This window comes from Eufriesea mexicana, unplaced genomic scaffold (genome assembly GCF_001483705.2).
Source record: "Eufriesea mexicana isolate 0111107269 unplaced genomic scaffold, ASM148370v2 scaffold47447488, whole genome shotgun sequence".
In the NCBI taxonomy this organism is placed as follows: Eukaryota; Metazoa; Arthropoda; class Insecta; order Hymenoptera; family Apidae; genus Eufriesea; species Eufriesea mexicana.
The window spans coordinates 700,285-720,661 of NW_016907971.1; the positions used below are offsets into that span (position 1 = coordinate 700,285).

Consider the following 20,377-nt stretch of genomic DNA (forward strand, 5'->3'; position numbering starts at 1 on the left):
CACGAATCAGAATAGCAGAGAAGATGGTGATTATGCGAAACACACGCGTATCACGGGTGCAACGCGTGCAGAGTCGCGCTTATGGCTGCACCCGGACAAGAGGTATCGATCGATAAGAGAAAGCACGTTCGCGTTGGTATGCATAGAGGTGGAAAATCGTTGGCGGAACACGCGTCGATCGTTAATGGCAGCCGTTCGTCATTAACGATACTCGATTGCGTCGCGTCCGCGATTGGAAATCCCCTGGAATATACTCGATTCGCGAAAATCCCGTCTCGAAAAGTGTTCTCCCTTTTGTTCCTGCTCTGCACATGCGGTCTCGCTCCTTCTGTTCTTTCGCGCGTGGGTACTTCTCGCTCCTGTGTAAGCACTGTCCGCGTTTCACGTGTACGCGAACGACGGAAAAAGGAGAACGCTCGGATAATGCTCGACGGAGGAATATTACGGTAGAGAAAATGCGATCACCGTGTTCGGAATTTTTAAAGAAGGTTGAAGGAAGATTGAGTGCGATATGGGAGGCTAAAGGGTTCATAGAGATCTGATTATCGGGTTGGAACTAGAGGGTTGTTGACTTTCTTCTTTTGGGAACTTCGTTCACCCTTTTCTGTGCTTTCATAGGAGTATTCTTTGCAAAATTTGGATTCGTTATCGAATAAAATTCATACAATCGTAGAAAGAGACGCGTAATATCCAGCATATCTTGAGTGGCACATAAGGGTCTGAGTGTAAAATATTGTTGAGAGTATGACAATACTCCAAATTAATTTCTTTCTTGATATTTTGTCAAAGGCACCAAGAAATATCCTTGATTGTTAATAATTTATTGTTTATCGAATAATCAAACATCAAACTTCTTTCTGTAAACCGAATTTAGATCAATCTTTAGATTAATCTAGATCAATCTGTCATGCTACTTTCCCAATTACATAAACCAAACTGTAAGACCCACATACCTGTCATTCTCAAAAATTGGTTGCCCAAAATTAATTTAGTAGGCAACGTCTAAATCATGTTTAGATCGGTCACGACTAACGTTCGCCGGAGAAGTTAACCTAACCTAACCTAACCCAAACTCCGCGAAGGAGATGCCAGGGACCATTCGCCTCGAGAACACGACACTGAGCAAGCACGTTGAGCGCCGATCTTCTCACGACAACAATGACCAGAGTTATAAAAACGACCATCAGCCACCTCTATAGATCGACTAGGCAAGACAGTGTTAAGGTGTTTGCTGGGCCATAGATGGCGCTTCTCGAACGCGTTCCGGACCCTTTCTCCATATTAGTATTCCCGTCCAAATGGTCGGTTCAGGATTGGTCCTTGTCCGCGGAAGCTCCAGCAGTTTCGCCAAAACTCCTCCTCCGTAAGCAGCGGATAACAAGACACGTGCTATGCAGATGTCGCGGCCAGCAGCTCCCGCAGGGACACCCCGTCGTGATTTAGGCTAATTATGCTCGACCCGACCATAGTAGAGGCTTTCTCCTACGGCGTCATATCTAAAAGCCTACGGTGTTTCCGCCCCTTTCCAGCGGACACGGTCGCTCGTTTCCGCGTGAGGACGCGGATTACGTGATGCTCTCCAGCTATTTAACCCTATGCAACCGGATGACTTTTCTTTGGTTACAAGACAGGGACTGAGACTGATTCTGATTAGTCGTTTGAGACTATGAATGGCGATTTGAGATTAAGAACACACGTTATATCGAGTTCGTAAAATTAATTAAGCAGCATCCTCTAAATTTCTAATTAGAACTATTCGATTCAAGTTACTCTGTACTTACCCTAAACTTACTTTTAAACTTACTCTATGCTTACTCTAAATCCCAGTTATTGAACTTGTCTGTCTAACAATCAGAGTACCGATTTCTAATTTCAAGACAATAAGTCATCTTAAAAATCAACATGCATCGAACAATGAATGGAGATGACTGTCTCCAGCGCCAGTAATCGCAAATAATGATCCCTAGGGTGCCACTGACGCAAGTAGAGCGTCATCGATGACCCCTATGGCAATCAATGTGTAAAGTATGCCAAGTGTTCGTATCCAAACGATCCTCATTTGGCCTGGATTAGCCTAGTTGAGTACATAGAACGATTTTACGCCTGTCTGTATAAATAGACGTAAAAGATACTCTGTCTATAAAAGTACTGTGCAATTGGGCAGGAAGGATGCGGATTAGAAAATAAGCTTTTTCGAATGCCACCTAATACTTATACCGAGACTAACATATATTAATACTAAATCACTGATCCCGGTTCTGCATAAACTTAGATTCCAGAATGAGAGCTGGGAAAAGCAATTGGTTTTGAACATGATGCGTTTATTACTTACTTCAGTGGCTATTGGAGACTTAGAAGACTGGTCATCCAACCAGGTTGATTTGTTTTGCTATTTGAAGAATCGATTGGCTGCAAGAGAGATTGAATCGGTCGGGATGAAGATTGGGCCGTAATTAGAGCGAGGATGGTGATCATAATGAAATGGCCCGTTAAAGCAGGTTGCCTGTTGACCTTGGGATAGCCTGCTCGACGCGATGAGCTGCGTTTGAACTGTTCTTTGTGGTTTCAGCGGTTATTGTTACCATATCGATGGGGTGTGGTTGGTACGACTATGCGCCACGCAATTGTGAAGACGAGATTACGATGTTCCTTGTACCGGAGAATTTATACGTCGATATTTATGCGCTGCACCGATAGTTAACTGGTAATGAACTGGTTAAAAGATCTTCGATCGTCAGAGTATTTATGAGGTGCTATAATTCGAACTGAGAGATGCAGTGAATTTTATTGGTTGAAGTTATAATAAATCGAAATGCTTTTGGGAGAGGAACATATTGGAGTTTAGTGTTTGGAATTGTTAAATATGATAGATGAATTCTTAATTTTGAATTTAATTTGCTACTTTTATCTCTACGCTGACAAGTTATGCCTCCTTTGGACACGTTTATGCATCTTTCGTCACTTGACTATATCCAGTATTATATCCAAGCACTCGTGTAAAATTACATCGATGAAACTAAAATCTTACCTGTGATTTGTATCACAATAAATATAGACCCATTCCAAATCATTTTTCTCTAATGGTCTCAATGAAGTTGGATTCATCGAATCTGTGCTTAAATTTCAACAAAAGTCCGATACAGGAATTCTGAAGGTAATATAAGTCTGGAACTGAAAGTGATACTCGACAAACAGCCCTAGACATCCCATAAAACGATCATTCCTCAAGACACTACTCTTCCTCGCTCTTCTCTCTCATAAAACACCTCCAGCGGTAACAACAACTCTCAAACTTTCACTTGCAGGATTTGCTTCCTCGATTAGTTCAAACATTACCGACTCTAGTTCCCATTTTAACTAAAAAAGGATCGCCAGGTGCGATACATTGCATAGAACTGACTTCATCCAGTCAGGATTTCAGAGAAGGAAACTATTTACAAATTTTTCTGCCACCTGATACAACGGTGATTCGGACAAGCAGCAGGACGAGTGACGAGGAATGGAGATCCACGAGCGTTGGCTCGCTAATTACCGTAATGAAGATTATTCGCAGCACGAGAGGGCGTGCGTTGTCTCGATGAAACGGCCGCGTTACCATGCAGAAATTCACCAGTATGGTGGACAATCTTTCGATACCTAAATATTTTACTGAATTAACAAGTCGTCGTCTGCAAACGCTTATTACTCCCTCTATATCTGTTTAATTTAAAAAAAATTTGCTAATTCTCGTTATCATTGAGTTTGGAGTATTGCATAAAGATCCATTTGAAATTGAATTGGATTTATCTCACGTTGAAGTAGCTCTTCATTTTTATCGAGTTTCATTTATGGGTTGAGGAAATTATTTATGAGTCATCATTATAAGATAAAAAGTGTATCCTTATCTTGTCTAGGATACCTAGGGTACGGAATAGATTAAAACAGACTTGCGTGATGGCCAATAACTTCAATCACAGGTGTGTACATCTGGGTTAATCTTAAAAAATGAAACTAAAATCGTTAGTTGATGTTTATACTATTTCACGATCAACGATCACGTGCATCAGCTATGTTCAAGAATAGGAAAGAAATGCATCTAGTTCGAGATGAAGATAACCACTCGAAGTCATTCAAGACGTCTGTGTCACGGATCCAATCTAGTCGCGATATATTTAGAAACATGTGGAACAGAAAATTTGATATCTATAGAGGACGATCGAGGCTTGGCTCGATTATGCGTGGCCGGTGCACGCGCCCAAGACCTTGTGACACTTAGGCACAGCGACGTCGGTCATAAGTCGCTTGCTATAATAAAGTACTGACGAGGTACCGGATCGAGGCAATTTCCATATGGCGCGTACGAACAAAGGACTGGCGGAGACGGCCAATAAGTGGTCCGAGGCCAAAGCGGAATATCGTTTGTTCTTATTCCATGTTTCGCATTAGAAATTCGCGGTTATCGAATTTACTTTGCGATGATGACGACTTTTCAATTTTTTGGTAATTCGATTATGATTTCGATTGATGATTCTTCCATACAATTTCGACAGTGTACGAGGTGTCTTGATCAATGAAAACACAACTATATGAGAGAATGACTATATTCATAATTACTCTAATCGCTACTTAATATCGAGGAATATTCTGTTTAGGTTGTGCTCAGGTATTACGTAATTTTTATTTTATTACATTTTTTCTTTTCCTATTTAACCTAATTTGACGATATTTAATTCACGTGAAGTATTCAATGTCGTTAAAATTAAGTTATAGTTTATGGGAGTCAATGAATATATTAAATATGTCCATTGTGTTCAAAACATGGTCTAGTCTTAATGCAATATGTAGAAAATAATAGTAGAAGGATAAGGTAACGTGTTGAACGACATTAGTACTTCTCGCATCTTTGAATATTGTCTGACGTTCTTTATGAATCCGAATACTGAAGATTTATTAATTTTCATTTAAATGCAATTAATAAATTTCACCCAACTTATCTACCTCCTTATACTACTCAATTTTTTACTATCCAATTCCATTGCGATACTACCTACTCTAATAATCAAACGCGAAATTGAAATTCCTTAGAACAATAACTTCGTAAATAATCACCATTACGGGCACGATATTCGTTCGATCGTAGAAAACTAGTGAGGGGAAGCTTAAAGTCGGACTAGATTACCACGACTCGATTGTCGAGGTCAAAGGGTCATCGAAGCCATACTGGACAACGCTCGTGCCTTCTGTGTCCCTCCCGGCCCTTTTTCCCTTCGTCGGTCGGTGGATGAAATATTGAAGAACGGTAGCCATTTTGTATCATTGACCGGGCAACGAGCGACGACAGGACAATAGTCGCCACTTGTCTGCCGCTTTTTTGCTAAAAACCAAATTCCAGCCCGCCTGTGGCGAGCCGTTGTTCGCCTGTGCAGCTCTGGATGAAAAGCACCGGTTGATCTGATCTATGTTCGAACCTGGATCATACCTTTAACAGGCCAAATCATACGCCGCCTACACTATCGCTGTGAGACTAGGAACATGTGAACCGTAATAAAATTCGTCTTAGTGCTAACTATCGTGCGTGTTTTAGGTGTTAAAAGGGTTAAAAGTGTGTCGATAATTTGGTCGATTTGAAGTGTACTTTAAAAAAGTGTCTTAGAATTTACAAAGTTACCAGTATAGTTCGTAAGCATAGTACAGTCGTACATTAAAGCATTAAGTGGCGATATCTACTCGTGTATTCGTACTTAGCACCATACTTACTCCGTGGAAGCGCTTTAAATTAGTTTGCAACTTTTATGAATCAACATTCTCATACTTTTTCTTTAAAGCAACATCAAATTTCTGTTATTTCTTACTGAGTAACGATTACTGTATTCATAAAACCTAACCTATAAATCGGTAAGATCAGAACACGTATATTACCCTTGAAGCAGGCAAAAAGAAATAGTTTCGTATTAACCTCACGAAACTTTAGACGAATTACGTATATCTCATTACACCCTCCCCCCAAATGTTTCTAAAATAGCACGTTTTCACTTACAAAATCTAGGACTTAAGCTTTGAACAAACTACACCAATGTCTCCCTACGAAACCAGATCATTACTGGAATATTCCTAGATGACGTTTCTAATAGTTACTGAGCTATGAATAGCACCAAGCCCAAAGAAAACCAAACACGCAGAGTGGTACTAATCTACCCTTCTCTCTTCTGTTACAGGTGTCCGCGGGCCAACACATGCAGCTCACAGGCGATTTGAAACCGGGCGTGTCCGTGGCGGCCCAACAGGGCATGTACTTTAATCAGCAACAGAGCCAAAATCAGACCGGACCTGCCGGGCAAACCGATACGTATTGTTCGGTCTCACAATCTCAGACCATCAACTTCACCCAGCAGAGTCTGAGACAGAGGGCCGCCGCCGCAGCAGCGAGTGGCGTCCCTCAGCCAGCTGGCAATGCTGCTTCACGCAACCACCCCCAGCAAGTACCGCCGAATCAGGTGGATCAACATCAGCACGCGAAGATCCTTCAGCAGCAGCAGCTGATGCGCGCACAGCAGGTACGTGTTCTCGTTCGCGATCGATCGGGTTGGAAGTTTTCCATGGTTCTCCTGTCGTGTGATAACGTCGTACTCAAGGGTGTGAACCGGGACTGGTTTATGCTTTAATTACCTAATGGCGGCCAGCGATGTTTATCTATGGTAATAGAAATGGCGTTTCCCTCGCGGAAGGTTGGGAAGGTTAATTCGTAATGGGTTTGGTTTAATTCGTGGTCAATCAGGGGGATTTTTATTTTGACACGAAAGGGACACGAGGGTCTGCAGTATTGTTCTGAGAAATAGAGGAACATTGTAATAATCTGTATCGAACTGTTGACCCTTTGGGATTGTGGTAATGCGAGGAGAAGTTTTGGCGAGAGATAAGTAATTAAGTTTGAATCGAGGTTAGGGGAGAGGCTCATTGAAAATTAGGTTTTATAGTAGTTAGTTCATTGGATAAGGTAATGGGTAATCTTGAAATTAGAATATCGTTCGTAATGTTTAATATATTCGGAGTTAATTACATATCGAGGAAAATTGGATTCGGAGTTAATTCGATGAAACATCTTAACCGAGAGTTTTTAGAAAAGAATATAGTGGGATGTTGATCTTCCATATAATCCTTCAATGGTCTTGCAACTTCCTTCGAGCGAAAAAGAATCATGGCGTGCGTGTTTGTCGCGACGGCACGTTATTCGAAACATTAAGCCCGAATCCGAGAGATGGCGTGCAACAGGTATTGCGACTCCTTCGCAACTTCTGTACCATCGCGTTGAAAGAAGCTGCAAAAATGGGACAAGGCGTGTTAGTGTCTGCGGAACAATGAATGGAAACTTTTTCAGCGACTGGGAAATCTGCGTTCGCGTGCACTTCCTGGAGAAAACGCAATGGTTGTCGTTATCGCGACACGAACGAGATCTTGGCTCTCTTACGATGTTTACGGATGCGGTTTGTCGTGCCCTGAGGAGTTCGATGGAATGAAATTGTTGCGGTTTGTTATTCGTTGCTCTTTAGTCGTATTATTACTTTCGCGTATGGCAATTCTTATCCTCTTTCTTTCTTTAAATGTAAAAGAAATTTACGACTGTTGTTAACAATTTAGGATTGTGAAAAATAATTTTCGATTCGTTTAATCAAATTATCGAATATTTTTTATTCTCATTATTCTCGTAATATTTAATCATGAGAAAATATTGATTGTTACCCTTGGAAATTTAATATGTAATTTAGTCTGGTTCGTTGTAATATAGTTTATCAAGGAAACTTCTAGCGGCGTTTATATAACTAATGATTACGAAATATTTTGCAATAATTTTGATTTTCGCACTTTCGTGGATAATTTGTAATCGAAGAATAATTTTTAACAGAATGCAGAATACTAATTTATTCTAAAAAATAATAATTGGGTACTACAATAGGGGAGTTTCTATCAATTTATGACATATTATATAATTGTCATCCATAGTTCCAGTACATTTACAGATGACCATAATTCGTTACCGCAATTGCTCTCGACTTTCTTTTTACATCGATATTTATATATAACATTTATTTTAGAGACTTGAACACTCAGGCGCCATCTATCCGTTCATTCGTGATTCACCAGCGATCCATACTTACTTGTGTATGTACCTCATTTTATAATTTAACGTATCATAAGGAATAATAATCCTCGAGAAAATCGTCTGAACGTTTCTCCTTACTGCAAATTAGCGATAAAAATAAAGATTGTAAACTCCGAGTGATACACAAGGCTACGAAGTTCTCACTAATCGAGTTGCTTGAAAAAATGTTCATCGTGAAGATGAACAGCGGTTACGTGCGCAGAACCTCTGCGCTTTTCATTCCACGTGCAGCACTCATACTCTCGTACTTGTATTCAACCTATTAGAGTTTCAAATTGCAAGCGAACGCGTCACATTTTGCACCCATTCCAAATCTCTGCGCCACGCTTCCCCCATTTAGAGATTTCAATTTTTATTCTCGCGTGAAGTTATTGCCCTTTGTGTCGATTCGAAGAGAAGAAGAAGAAACAGACGGGAGAAAAATAAAGAGGGAGAAGAAAATGGAAGGAAAGAAAGGAGACGTTCGTTTGTGCCATGCCTGTTGTTCTAGTTACCCGAGGTATAATGTAACGCCGACAACTTTGCAATCAGACAACATTTGCATGTAGTCATTTACATCTTGTCCAGCACCGTGTTCTTCATCTTTTATGCATTTCCAATTTGCATCCGAAGAAACTGTGTCCACGAGCTCAATTACTGTCAATGAATCGTCTTCTTCCACGAATTATCCCCTCGAATGCTTGTTTCGCGACCGGGCTATTGAAACATTTGATGAAACATTCAGTGCAAAATCACACCTCGCAACCTGGAGATCGTGACACCGGCTAAATTCGTGTCACTCGTCGCTTTCAGATTTCTACGTGCAATATTCGGGTTACAGTACAGTTGCGCGCAGTATGGTTCGTTTTTAGGTAGACAGATTAAGTTCAAGTTTGAAGCTTATTAGCGTTAGTAACCTTGGAGTAATTTTTGGATGATTCGTTTAAGTTACTCACAATTGTTTGTTAATACATTTAAAGTCACTGACGTGAATTCTTGTTGCTTAAAATTTCATTAGAAATAATACTATTGTTTATTATTGTTATTTATAGTTTATTAATTTTTTAAACTCCACTATCTGACTTCACTGTCCTGATATCTAAAGGACTGGCCTGTTACTGATGAGCCCACTTTCGTAGACTTATGACAAAGTAACCTTTCTTTCTCTCTCTTATCCTTCACCCTGCTAATATATTACAACGCTACAGTGCCTTCCCACCACCACTGCTTTATCACTTAGAGTAATTCATTTATATCAGCCATTAGCTCTTCCTCTTAGTTCTTCGAATAGTACAAAGAACTGTAATGAAAAATAATTTCTCTTACTCCCACAGAGGTACAAAAGTCCTATGACAGAGAAAGAGAGAATGTGTGTGTGTGTGCGTATGAGAAGGATGTTTTTAACGATTTCCTTTATTTCATCCTGTCATCAAGGAAAAGGGCCAAGAAGTTAAATGTATAAGTATCGAGAAACCACAAATCACAGTAATCAGTGATCGTTTTGTTCGCAAGAAGAACACACTGCAAAGAAAATTGAAAGCGATTCGATGAGCACGGTAAAATTATTAGCGATTTCACAGACTCCTTAGAAGTGGTGTGTAGTCACGTTTACGCTCGTGGTATGAGATTTATTAACGAATGACTCAGTCGTAAATACTAAGTATTACTTTAGCGACGTTAAGGTATCGAAGGCAAGCTCTCTTTGATCGTGCTCCAGTTACTAATTGTAGGTTTCGCGCAATTGGTTAGTCATCCTTCGTCAAGTGACCTTCCATGCCTCTTCGTCTTCCTCGTCATTCGCTCTCGACTGCACGACTGGAGTAGAATCCCTTCTACTCTAGGGCCATCCATCGTGATGTAATAAAACAAATGTGTGCACCGATTGAAAAGCTAAGTACCGGATCGTTTGATCGTTTGCTTACTCCAGAGTGGGCTGAATCACTCGGGATCATGTTGCAAGGCGAAAAAGGATTTTCCGAGATTACACGGCTCGAGTCCCGGTCACTTTCTACGTAATCGAACCATCGTGAAAAGCAATCGCGTTTCTAATTACCGTGAGAACACCACTAGTGCTTCCTCGGTTAACGAATAAAAGCAGATCTGTTGCTTCTCCAATATAATCATTCGGCTTGATGTTCTGGAATTTATCAAGAATTTATGCTCTGTGTCGATGTGTCACATATTGTTTCCGCTTTCTAAAAATTTGAAAATCCATAGAAAATTGTTAATATATTTTTGTTTTAAGTGGTACTCGGTTTGGTCCGCCTGACTAGGACTTCCCGTGAGTTTGAAGGACCAGTTTTAGGTTGTTGAGAAGTGAATAGTGAAATAAGGGCTTTACATGTCTCTTTTGTTCTTTTATTTGTTTCAGGCAATTTCATAGGTGAAAGAAAAACTTTGATAGATACATTAAAATATTCTTTAGACGTACGACTTAATATAATAATATGTTTGTACATTGTATACAATACATTGGATGTATAATAATTCACGTTGTCTTTAATTTTATTTTATTATAAATTTCCTTTTAACTTAATCTGGACGAACTATACCAGCATGCTAAGAGCGTATTCTTTAATTATCTTTACTGTAGAAATTCAAATTTTAATTCTCATAGTAACAAGTTTCCAAATATAGAAGTTGTTTATACTCAATAGCCGGTGTTAAAATTTATAATGAATTTTATTGAAATATAACGGATTTGGAGTACTAAATAGTTAAGGTAAATAGTTCCAAGTAACCTCATCCAGAACCGATCCATGAAACACCATTCACTTCCTTCTTCTCAAGTACGAATCAGTGGAAAAAAAGGCGCGTGGAGTTGCTACATGCCAATTTTACGAATGCTTCCTCCGTTCACCAGAAGCTCTGTGAGCGCACAGGGCGGTGTTCACCTAATCGCGGGTTGTTGCGCGTCGAGGAACGGAAAAATACTTCTCTTTGCTATAGAGAGCGCTGTGTTAGAAAGTTTGGAAACGGCTCACTTTTAAAGAAACGAAGATCTTAACACATTCAACGTTGATCCAGTTTCGCATAATTTATCCGCAGTACCGATGTGAGTTATTTGTTTTAATACAACACGTTACGAAATGCGCAAAATATAAATATTTCTTTCATTAGCAATAAAATAACTTAACTATACTCTGTGAAAGATAAAAATTTATAGATATTAAACTTTCTGTTTCGAATTTTCAAACGTATTACAATTGCAATTAATATTTGCAATTTTCTTATTCCTAAATGAAACACCATGGTAGTCCCTAATGGCCATTATCGACTCTTTTAATTCTAATTGGCTATCTATAACCAACCGAGTGACAGTGACCGAAAACCAAGTAAACATATTACGTATAGTATATACAATTCGGTATGATAATTCAAATGCAAATGGTTAATCATAAATTGTCACCGTTCGAATCACGCGGAGTTCTTGAGCCAGAATAACACACCCGAGACGTCAATAGATGTCGCCACCGTACAGTTCATCTCGCAGCCTGTGTACGTCTTTGCTCATACCGTGCTACTCCAAACTCTTCAGGAATGAACAATTAGGCAAGTACAAGTACATCCATGACTCACTCACTGTGTGTGAAAAGAAAGGAGGAAAAAATGCCGACAGGAAGGAGCAGAAGGGGCAGGGAGAAAGGCGAGGAGAAAATGCAGCGGAGAAACACGGCGAAGGTATATCTCAGCTGGTAACGAGGAAAACGTGTGGCCGCTGTCTCTGGTTGCCTTTCCGTCTTCATTGTCGTCGTCGCGTACGCGGGCTTTCGTCGGCGGCGCCGCGTAACACCAGGAAGTGGAAATGCAATCCACGGCAACTTGTGCAACGACACCGATGCTCGGAACTTCCGTGCTCGCCAACTCGACGACAATGCGACTCGCAACGAGTCATCGATGCGTGCCGTGAGCGGAGTCGCAATTATTCCCCGTGGAATCTGTCGGCCTGCTTTCTAGTCCGTTCGCTATCCTCATTTTAGGCTCGTCAATCGGATCTTACGTCGTATCTTGGGTCGGAGGTTAGGTCCAATTTCGAGATAAATTCTGTGTTCCGTCGAACACAGACCTGAGGTTGCACTGTTTGGATACTGCTAGGAAACTAAATACTGTCTAGGGATTTTTCTAATTTCCGTTGTGGTCCTTTCGGTATCAAAGAATTCCTGGTATATACGTATTGATAGTCTTAGATTGTTATAAGATGATTATTTCTTAAAATAAATATTATATTTAGTCATCGTGTACATAACTGGAGCTGTTATCTTATATTGTTATTTTCGGAGAGATATAATTGATATCGTAAGATTAATTTTTATTACTATTTGCACTACTGATCGTTTTGGAGGACTCTTTTATTTAGAGAAATAGGTTTCCAGAGATTGAAAATCTACGCAGATTGGAATAAATTGATTGTATTTTGTACTTGATATGTTCGCAATGCCTAATTACACTCCATAAGAAAATAACTTAATAGCGGAAATTGTTCATAAGCAACATTATCTAATTGCATAATAGGGCTACTATAGATAGATTAGGCTTGTAGAGTCGAAGCTACGTTAACCAAAACATAGTGATTTAACATAATTGAAATCCATTGTTTGCTTGATTTTTCAGGTGATGCAACAACAACAGCACATGGCCGGAGGAATGGGTGGCGTAAGACCGCCGCCTCCCGAATACAAAGCGGCTCAGGCCCAAATGATGCACGCTGGTATCGGTATGGGTCAGCAAGCTAGGTTTCCCAATACTGGGCCTATGCGTAGGGTTACGCAACAGCCTATGCCACCTTCGGGTAAGTACACAACATTGTCCATAACTATAACCCCTCATCTCCTTAATTCCAATGTCTTCATGAATGTATACATTCGGATAAAGAACTAGAATTACAATGGCTGTGGAAATGTTCCATAACACTGCCTGGTCTTATTTTGATGTTAAGATGAAATAGAAATCTACTACATATGAAAATATAGTATGTACATCATATCTTATAAAATGTTATTTTATTTCTTTTTTGAAAATAAAAAATTGGTAAATAATGTCTTTGCTGCTTTCCGCGTTTTGCTTTGACTTGTAATTAACTGATTTATGATGTATAAATTACGAAATAATAGAAACTGTAATATATTTCAATGAAGTACATAAATCCCAACTAAATTTTCCACTATTTCATACAATTAGGAGCTACACTTCAACTTTGAGGTTAGGTTTATAATACCACGTAATGGATTCGTTGTTCAAATAAAGAAGTAGAGTTCAAATTGAATTAGTATATAATTACAATTTATAAATCCATTTTAAATAAAGTAAGAAGAAAACAGATGAAAGAGTGACTCATAACTTTTGAAGCGCGTCGATCGTACACACTGGAGCACGAAAACGAGGAACTAAGTGTACATGTACGTTTATGAAAGTGGAAATCAACCGCGTCGGTACGATCCATTCCTCTGTTTCGCTTTTTACACTGACAGTGGCGACGGTTACGTCACTTTCATATGCACTGGCCGGGAGTCAGAAGGCACTTAGGGTAATGAGAAACTGGGCGCTGCTATCGATTTTTTCATCTTCCGTCGGAATGCCCTTTCGGCTTGTGAAACTGCTCGATAGCAATTTTGATTTGCCTCTGCAATTTACTCCTTTCTCTTCATCAATTGCTAAATTGATAACCTGTAAATGATGAATGATTTTCGGCAGATTTTGTTAAATATTATAATAGTTAGTTCATTTTTTCTTTGCTCCATGACCTGTCTGCTTCCAATTTTTGTAATTGATATATAAAATTAAATTTTTCTCATTTTTTCATATCTCAAATCTCGCAGAACATCACTTTAGCTTTGCTCTTTCAGCTTGCATGCAATTTCTTTTTTAAATAAGAATAAATAAATTTTTAAAATTATAAGATGGTACTGATTGTAGAACTATAGAAACTGTGAAGATGTAGTATACGATTGTAAGAATTTTGGAATTGCAGTAAATCCTAATAAGGTATGAATTATATCGAGACCATGTGAGACAACGAGAACTACAAAAACTTATCTTCCCAGTGCCTTACTTCAGAACACATACTATACCTAGATGTCGCTTCGGCGTTTCAATTAGCGCCCTCCGTGTCATTTCTGCGAAGTATGCGCTTAACACTTGCACCTATCGAATGATCCAATTGTAACCAAGTGAGCAGTAATTGTGCCATTTTTAGTGACATGGCCGCCCCGTGAAGTATACTAACCCCCCAGACAACGTGAAATAAAACGGGATAGATGTATTAGTATTTGAAATGTTTTTCTTTCGAGTAATCCTGATTATCGGATTATGCAGATTACACAGAGGTAGGCAAATCGAATGGAACACATCTCGTAAAGAGTAAACGGCGAATAATCGTGAAAAAATATTTGACTGAATGCAGGAGTGTCCATTCGAACAATGTTTACACGCTTCTTAACCATCGGTTAGATAAGTATTCGAGGGAAATGAACCCGATCTCTCGCTGGATCTGCTTCGGGCTAGAAAGAACGGAAACGAGTTAGGGGAAAGGGAGAGAGGAGGTTCGGTGATGGAGGAAAGGGGATCGTAAATATTCTTATATACCGTAGTCCGTACGAGGCTCCTATCGATCTGCACGGAGCTACTTTCATAAGATTCTATCCAAACGAAAATCCACAGAGCATTAAGGCGCTACGTTTCATTCGCAATACGTATCTCTTTTACGTATCTGACTTACTTGGAATGAAGAGACGCTTCCCCGCGATCGATCTGGGTGTCCTATTCGATCCGATCCTGTGCTTCAGATGTCGTAAATTTGCAGGATCTTTCGAGGCAAGTTTCACACGGAAAAAAATTCTTTCTGATAATTTCTTCAATTCAAACGTACCGATAGTTGTTATACGCGAATGATAAGGTTAGGGTACAGTCAAATCCATTAACGCATATTTGTTTAACTCCTAGGAAAAACAGACTTTTATCTAACAGAACTTAATTTAAGCAACAGTGACATAATCTGACATCAAAATTATTACAATACATTTTTAACTATTGCGAATAGTACCATTCAGTGTTCCTCATCACCCATGTACTTTCTGCAACACGTCAGTATTGACACTTCCCATTTTAATATTTTTATAAATATGATAGTAAGTTTGACTCTTCCATCCTCTTAACTCTTACCCACCTTTACGTTCAAGATTTCTGTGAAATTTTATTTTGTGAAAAGATTCCTCACCTCGAGCGACAACTTATTGTCAATTAATACGCTCTGTACATTCCTCTTTCTCTGCAAACCCGCAAAATGTGATAAAAGTTATTGCAGAATCAGTAACGTTGCTAATAATCAATCATCCGTTTGCCTCTGTTCCAGGTCCAATGATGAGGCCTCAAATGGCGCAGCAGCAACAACAGGCGTTGCATGCTGCCGGTGGCAACATGTACATGGGCGGCGGAGGTATGGCCGCCATTGGTGGCATGCATCAGATGCATCAACGTCTCGGATATCCTAGGACTAACAATCAACGGCCGCCTAACGTCAGCGTCGGTCCGCCCGATGGCCTTGGGAATAGCATCGCAGGCCGCGGCGCCCAGCAGGAGTGGCGACACGTTCTCATGCAGCAACAGGGCTTTCAAGCGCAGATGCGATCGCAGTTCAACCAACAAGGTCACCAAGGTAAGCGTCTCCACGGGACACCGGTATCACGCTCGTAATCCTGTGCACAGTAGGTAATTCGCGCGAGGAATCGCCGTTCCGAGCTATATCGAATTAGCGGCAATCTTTTTCTTCGGTTAACCGGTTATCTGCGCGCGACGCCAAGGGTCTCCGCGCTGCTTAAGCGGTCTTTGATTATCCTGCATTTTTAACAATTAATTCCCCTATGCAAAATGGAGTATTAAGGGACACTGCGAAATTGATGTTACTTGCCTGGTGCTTAGATATTACTGGGCAACGAGTTGACGATGCTGAACGTGGAATGCTGAACCTTTCACTAGTTTTATTTCTTCCTGAGAAAACTTTTAGCAGAAACGTGCTTACGTTGCATTTAGGAATGGTCCTTTTAATCGTTATGGTTTTTAGCTGAGAGAAAGTCAGTTAGGTTGATGGAGTACTTCATGATTTTTTAGCACCGTTGGTATTGTAAAAATCAATTGGTCTTTTGCCTTTTCTGAATAGAGTGTTGTGCAATTTGGAATATAATGTATTTATAATCAGTTTCCGTGATTAGTTTCATACTGTAAAAGGCGGAAAACCATGAAATATGCAACACTAGTTATACTAATAGTTAGATTTAGGCTAGTTTATAATCCTGGAGTCAAGCTAGAAAATAGTATTAAGGAAGAAACATAATCTTATTATCTCTTATGACCATTCCAATACTATAAAGCAAAACGGTTAAATATTTAATATAGCTTTCATTCATAGTTCCAGATATTAAAACCTCACATACTCAGATTTCATTCTTGGTTTAACTTAGGAAGTGTTTAGTTAAATGTGAAGATACATTTTTGTGATGTACTCTGAGTGGATCATTTTATTTTTCTCGAATTAAAATTTAATTATCAAGTCGAGAAAGTCACGTTAAATCGTTTCACTTATCCTCATTTTCCAGGTGGATTCGGTATGGCTGGTACAGGTGGTATGCAGATGAACGCAGCCCAGATGCAGCATCAACAGTTGATTCGCTCACAGAGCGGAGGTATCGCTGGCTCCGGTATGGCCAACAGCACTCAGATGCAGCAGCTACTGTCGCAGCAACACCAGCAGCAGACATTAGCCATGCAGCAGAGTAGTAATCAGATGTCACTGCAGATGCAAATGTCGCAGTCCTCATCAGTCAACTCTGTCAGCAGTACCGGAACCGGTGAGTCTTGGACGATGATTATTCCCTGATTCCAAGCAGTGGAGAATAATGATCGAGAGATACGGTATTAGAGAAGAAAAATAATTCCGATTCGATTAATCAGTTGTCAATCGCCAAGCGATAATTCTATGATTAATTTGATGAAAGTATGATTTATTTGAATGGATTTCCTCTCGATTAAATAAGTCTACTGTGAAACGTTGAAGGTTTAGATGATGAGTTATAGAATAATGATAAACAGCGGTCAGATTTGTTTGTGATCAAGAGGCATAAAGTAATTAATTATGTCGATTAATTAATGATGTCTCTGAGAGCGTTGAAGTTTATATTTTAGTTGTTATTTTTGTTGCGTTAGTATAGTAAATCTGGTTTCTGTTAAAAGAATGTTTCATTCTCCATACTGATACGTGTTTTACGATTGTTACCTGCGTATTTAATGTGTCCATGTCATTAACTTTATTACATGTCATTAACTTAATTAACAATGTATTGTAATTGGTCAATAAAATTTCCCCCTGAATTATTTAAAATGTCGATAATAAATAAAATATTTCTTTAAACATTTCAAATAATCATAAGCATGTATATCACTTGAACTTTTCTTCTTAAAATTAGTCTGTTTACGTGAACTTATTGTTCAGAAAGGAAGTTTAAAATTTCAATTATCCTTCATTGATTCAATTATTCATATTTAACAAGTACTTCTATTTGATCAAAACTAGTTGCATTATATCACAAGGGATATAAGAAAAATAATAGGACATGACAAAAAAAAAGAATAATAAGGAAGGAAATGTAAATACTTTTAGTATATACATTTTATATACCGAAGTATATAGAAATTATTACAGTATCGATTAAAATCTATTTACAAAAGAAATAATCATTTTTAAAACAATAATTCTTAATTGTTACTCAATATAAAACAAGAACGTGGAAAATTCTTTGAATCTTTCTCCTTTTGTATCTTCCATTATCTTGTTACACCATAAAGGTGTTTGTCTTTTGCTACTAATCCTCATGATATTCGTCCTCGTTGAACATCTTCACAAAATCCTTTCTTCGTCATCAATCACGTTCGAACCAATTCCTTCCAGGTTCCCCGCTGCATCCGCATCAGTACGGCGCGGGGAGTCCAGGAGTACGCAGCCTGCCACAGCAGCAACAGCAACACGCGCAACCGCCAGCCACCTCCACGGACCCGTCCGTAGCCGCGGCGGACTTTAGTCTCGAATTTCTGGAGAACCTTCCGACCGGAGACACGTCGAACTTCAGCGCACAGGAACTGCTGAATTCCCTTGACTCCACGGCGGGCTTCAACCTCGATATTCTGTAAGGCCACGCCTATCGCGGTCTATTCGGAAAATCGGATTTTAATTCGCTCAAAGGCCGGTTTGAATCGTGAAAAGATAAAAGAGCAGAAAAATGAGAAGGAAAAAATGACGACGATGCATGTACGCATTAGGATCGATCACCCCTGAGAAACACGCGCAACGTCCATAAGCAGACTCGCCTGGCATCACGCAGCTTTCTTCGTCGCGTGCTGCGCCGATGATTCGTATGTATTAACAGTTCCTCGAGATCGATAAATAACGTGGGACGTAATCGTCGCGTCGAGAGAGAGACAGAGAGAGAGAGAGAGAGAGAGAGAGAGAGAGAGAGAGAGAGAGAGAACGAGCGAAAGAGAGAGTGAGAGTGAGAGAGAGAGAGGAAATTAGTCGGTATATAAAAACGCAGTAAGTTCGCGGAACGTTATCGTATCGTTCTTTAGCCTCGATGAAAAGAAGGTATACGGACTATGAACGGCGAATTAGGGACAAAACAAAGAAAAGGAGACGAGAAAAAGATCATCGATTTCCGTGATGGTGATTTATCGAACCGCGACGATCACGATTCCCCGGAATGCGTGTCTTCTCGTTATCCGACATGTTCATCGATTGATATAACCTCAAACGCGCGGGGTGTTTGATCCGGTCGAACCGGACGAGATGGCGTTAGGTGTCACGACACGTATATACGACGGTACATACGTCTGTCTTCCTCGCACCGTTCGACTATCGGACGGTAGAGGAAGCGCTAGTTGAATGATTCGTCCGCTAGAGGGCACCTGGTTCGACGTCGCGTGGAAACCGGTCGTAGTGCATTTCGGCAGCTACCTTCGGCTGGCGACTATTCTTCTAGGCAATCACCTTTTAGTAAAATTTAATTTCTTAATAATAACGATGGATGAAGCAGCAGAAACTGAAAGATAGTAAGGAAGAGATAAGGAAGTAGGTCGAGATAGAACCAGCAGACGGTCGACAGCGTGGGAAATCAAGAGGCACGCGTCAAATTCGTCCCGTCGTTCGTTGTTCCGCGAACGTTTTATATATATACATACACACACGTAGTAACACTTAATCGTCGTGCAACCGGCATATTCTGATCCTTTCTTTCGCTCCTACCCGTGTTCTGAAGTTCAGCAGTGGCGGTCGCTCGCGGAGAGAGGATCGATCGATCTCTCTCTCTCTCGAGTGCACGCGTTGACGACACTGCGCGGTGACTTCGACGCGCACTCCACGAAACGGCCAACGGCAGGATTCTTTCTCTTGATTTTTCACGCGACGATCCGCGATCGAGGAATCGTCAGTAGACAGGCGAACAGAAGGGAATCGTCTCGATAGTCGTCGACGATCGTGACGTCGTCCGTGTTACGACGACGTTTCGTTAGTCGACGTTAGATCGACGATCAGACGACCTAATCTTTGCCGCGTTTCTCGAGTGAAATCGTTGCTCGACCGTCGCTGGCCTACGATTTACAGCTAATTACGTTATCATGATAATGATAATTGCTAGAGCTAGTAGCATATTTAACGATGCCGCGAACGATCGCGTAATCATAAACAATTTACAGAAAGTCAATTATGAGATATATTATTCGATTCCCGATGAATTACATCGTGGCCTGTGCGACGACGGGTCGGTGTTTCGGCCTGATCGATCGGTCCACGTCTCGCAGGGTTCGCGTCGCGTTTGATGATGAGGAGAGAAAGAGACGGAGCGCATAAAAGCGAGAGAGAGGGAGTGAGAGAGAGTGAGAGAGAGAGAGAGAGAGCGAAGAAACCCTTCCTAAGAACGCAGTGTTAGTGTTGCTACGGGATAAATTACAATCTTGACTGTACATAGAGACATAAGAGGCCACTCAAACGCAAATAAACACACAGTTACACGTACACAGACACAGATGCATACAAACGTGAGTTAGAAGGAAATTCAGGACGATAAGTTCGCAAACTTTAGCCGATTAAAATTTAAGAGCCCTATGATATAGGTGAATATTATATATATATAAATATATAAATATAAATAAATATAATGATAATAGTAATCGATGATGATGCGCGAGCTAAGAGCGAATGAGGGTGCGAGAAATGGAAAGAGG

The 20,377-nt window shown here is 40.1% G+C and overlaps 1 protein-coding gene across 6 annotated transcripts in view; it reads left to right on the forward strand.

The window, feature by feature from the left end:
* The window catches only part of mam (neurogenic protein mastermind), a 311,816-nt gene that overhangs the window by 278,534 nt on the left and 12,905 nt on the right, over positions 1-20,377 (forward strand). For 5 of the 6 annotated variants that reach the window (XM_017904016.1, XM_017904043.1, XM_017904053.1 and 2 more), the window contains 5 exons: positions 6,195-6,533; positions 12,728-12,905; positions 15,465-15,767; positions 16,705-16,956; positions 18,054-18,622. In XM_017904016.1, coding sequence (XP_017759505.1) covers positions 6,195-6,533; positions 12,728-12,905; positions 15,465-15,767; positions 16,705-16,956; positions 18,054-18,292 — 1,311 coding nt within the window. In that variant the 3' untranslated portion in view covers positions 18,293-18,622. Of the gene's footprint in view, positions 1-6,194; positions 6,534-12,727; positions 12,906-15,464; positions 15,768-16,704; positions 16,957-18,053; positions 18,623-20,377 lie in introns of those variants that run through there. The other variant, XR_001890411.1, reaches the window with a different exon arrangement.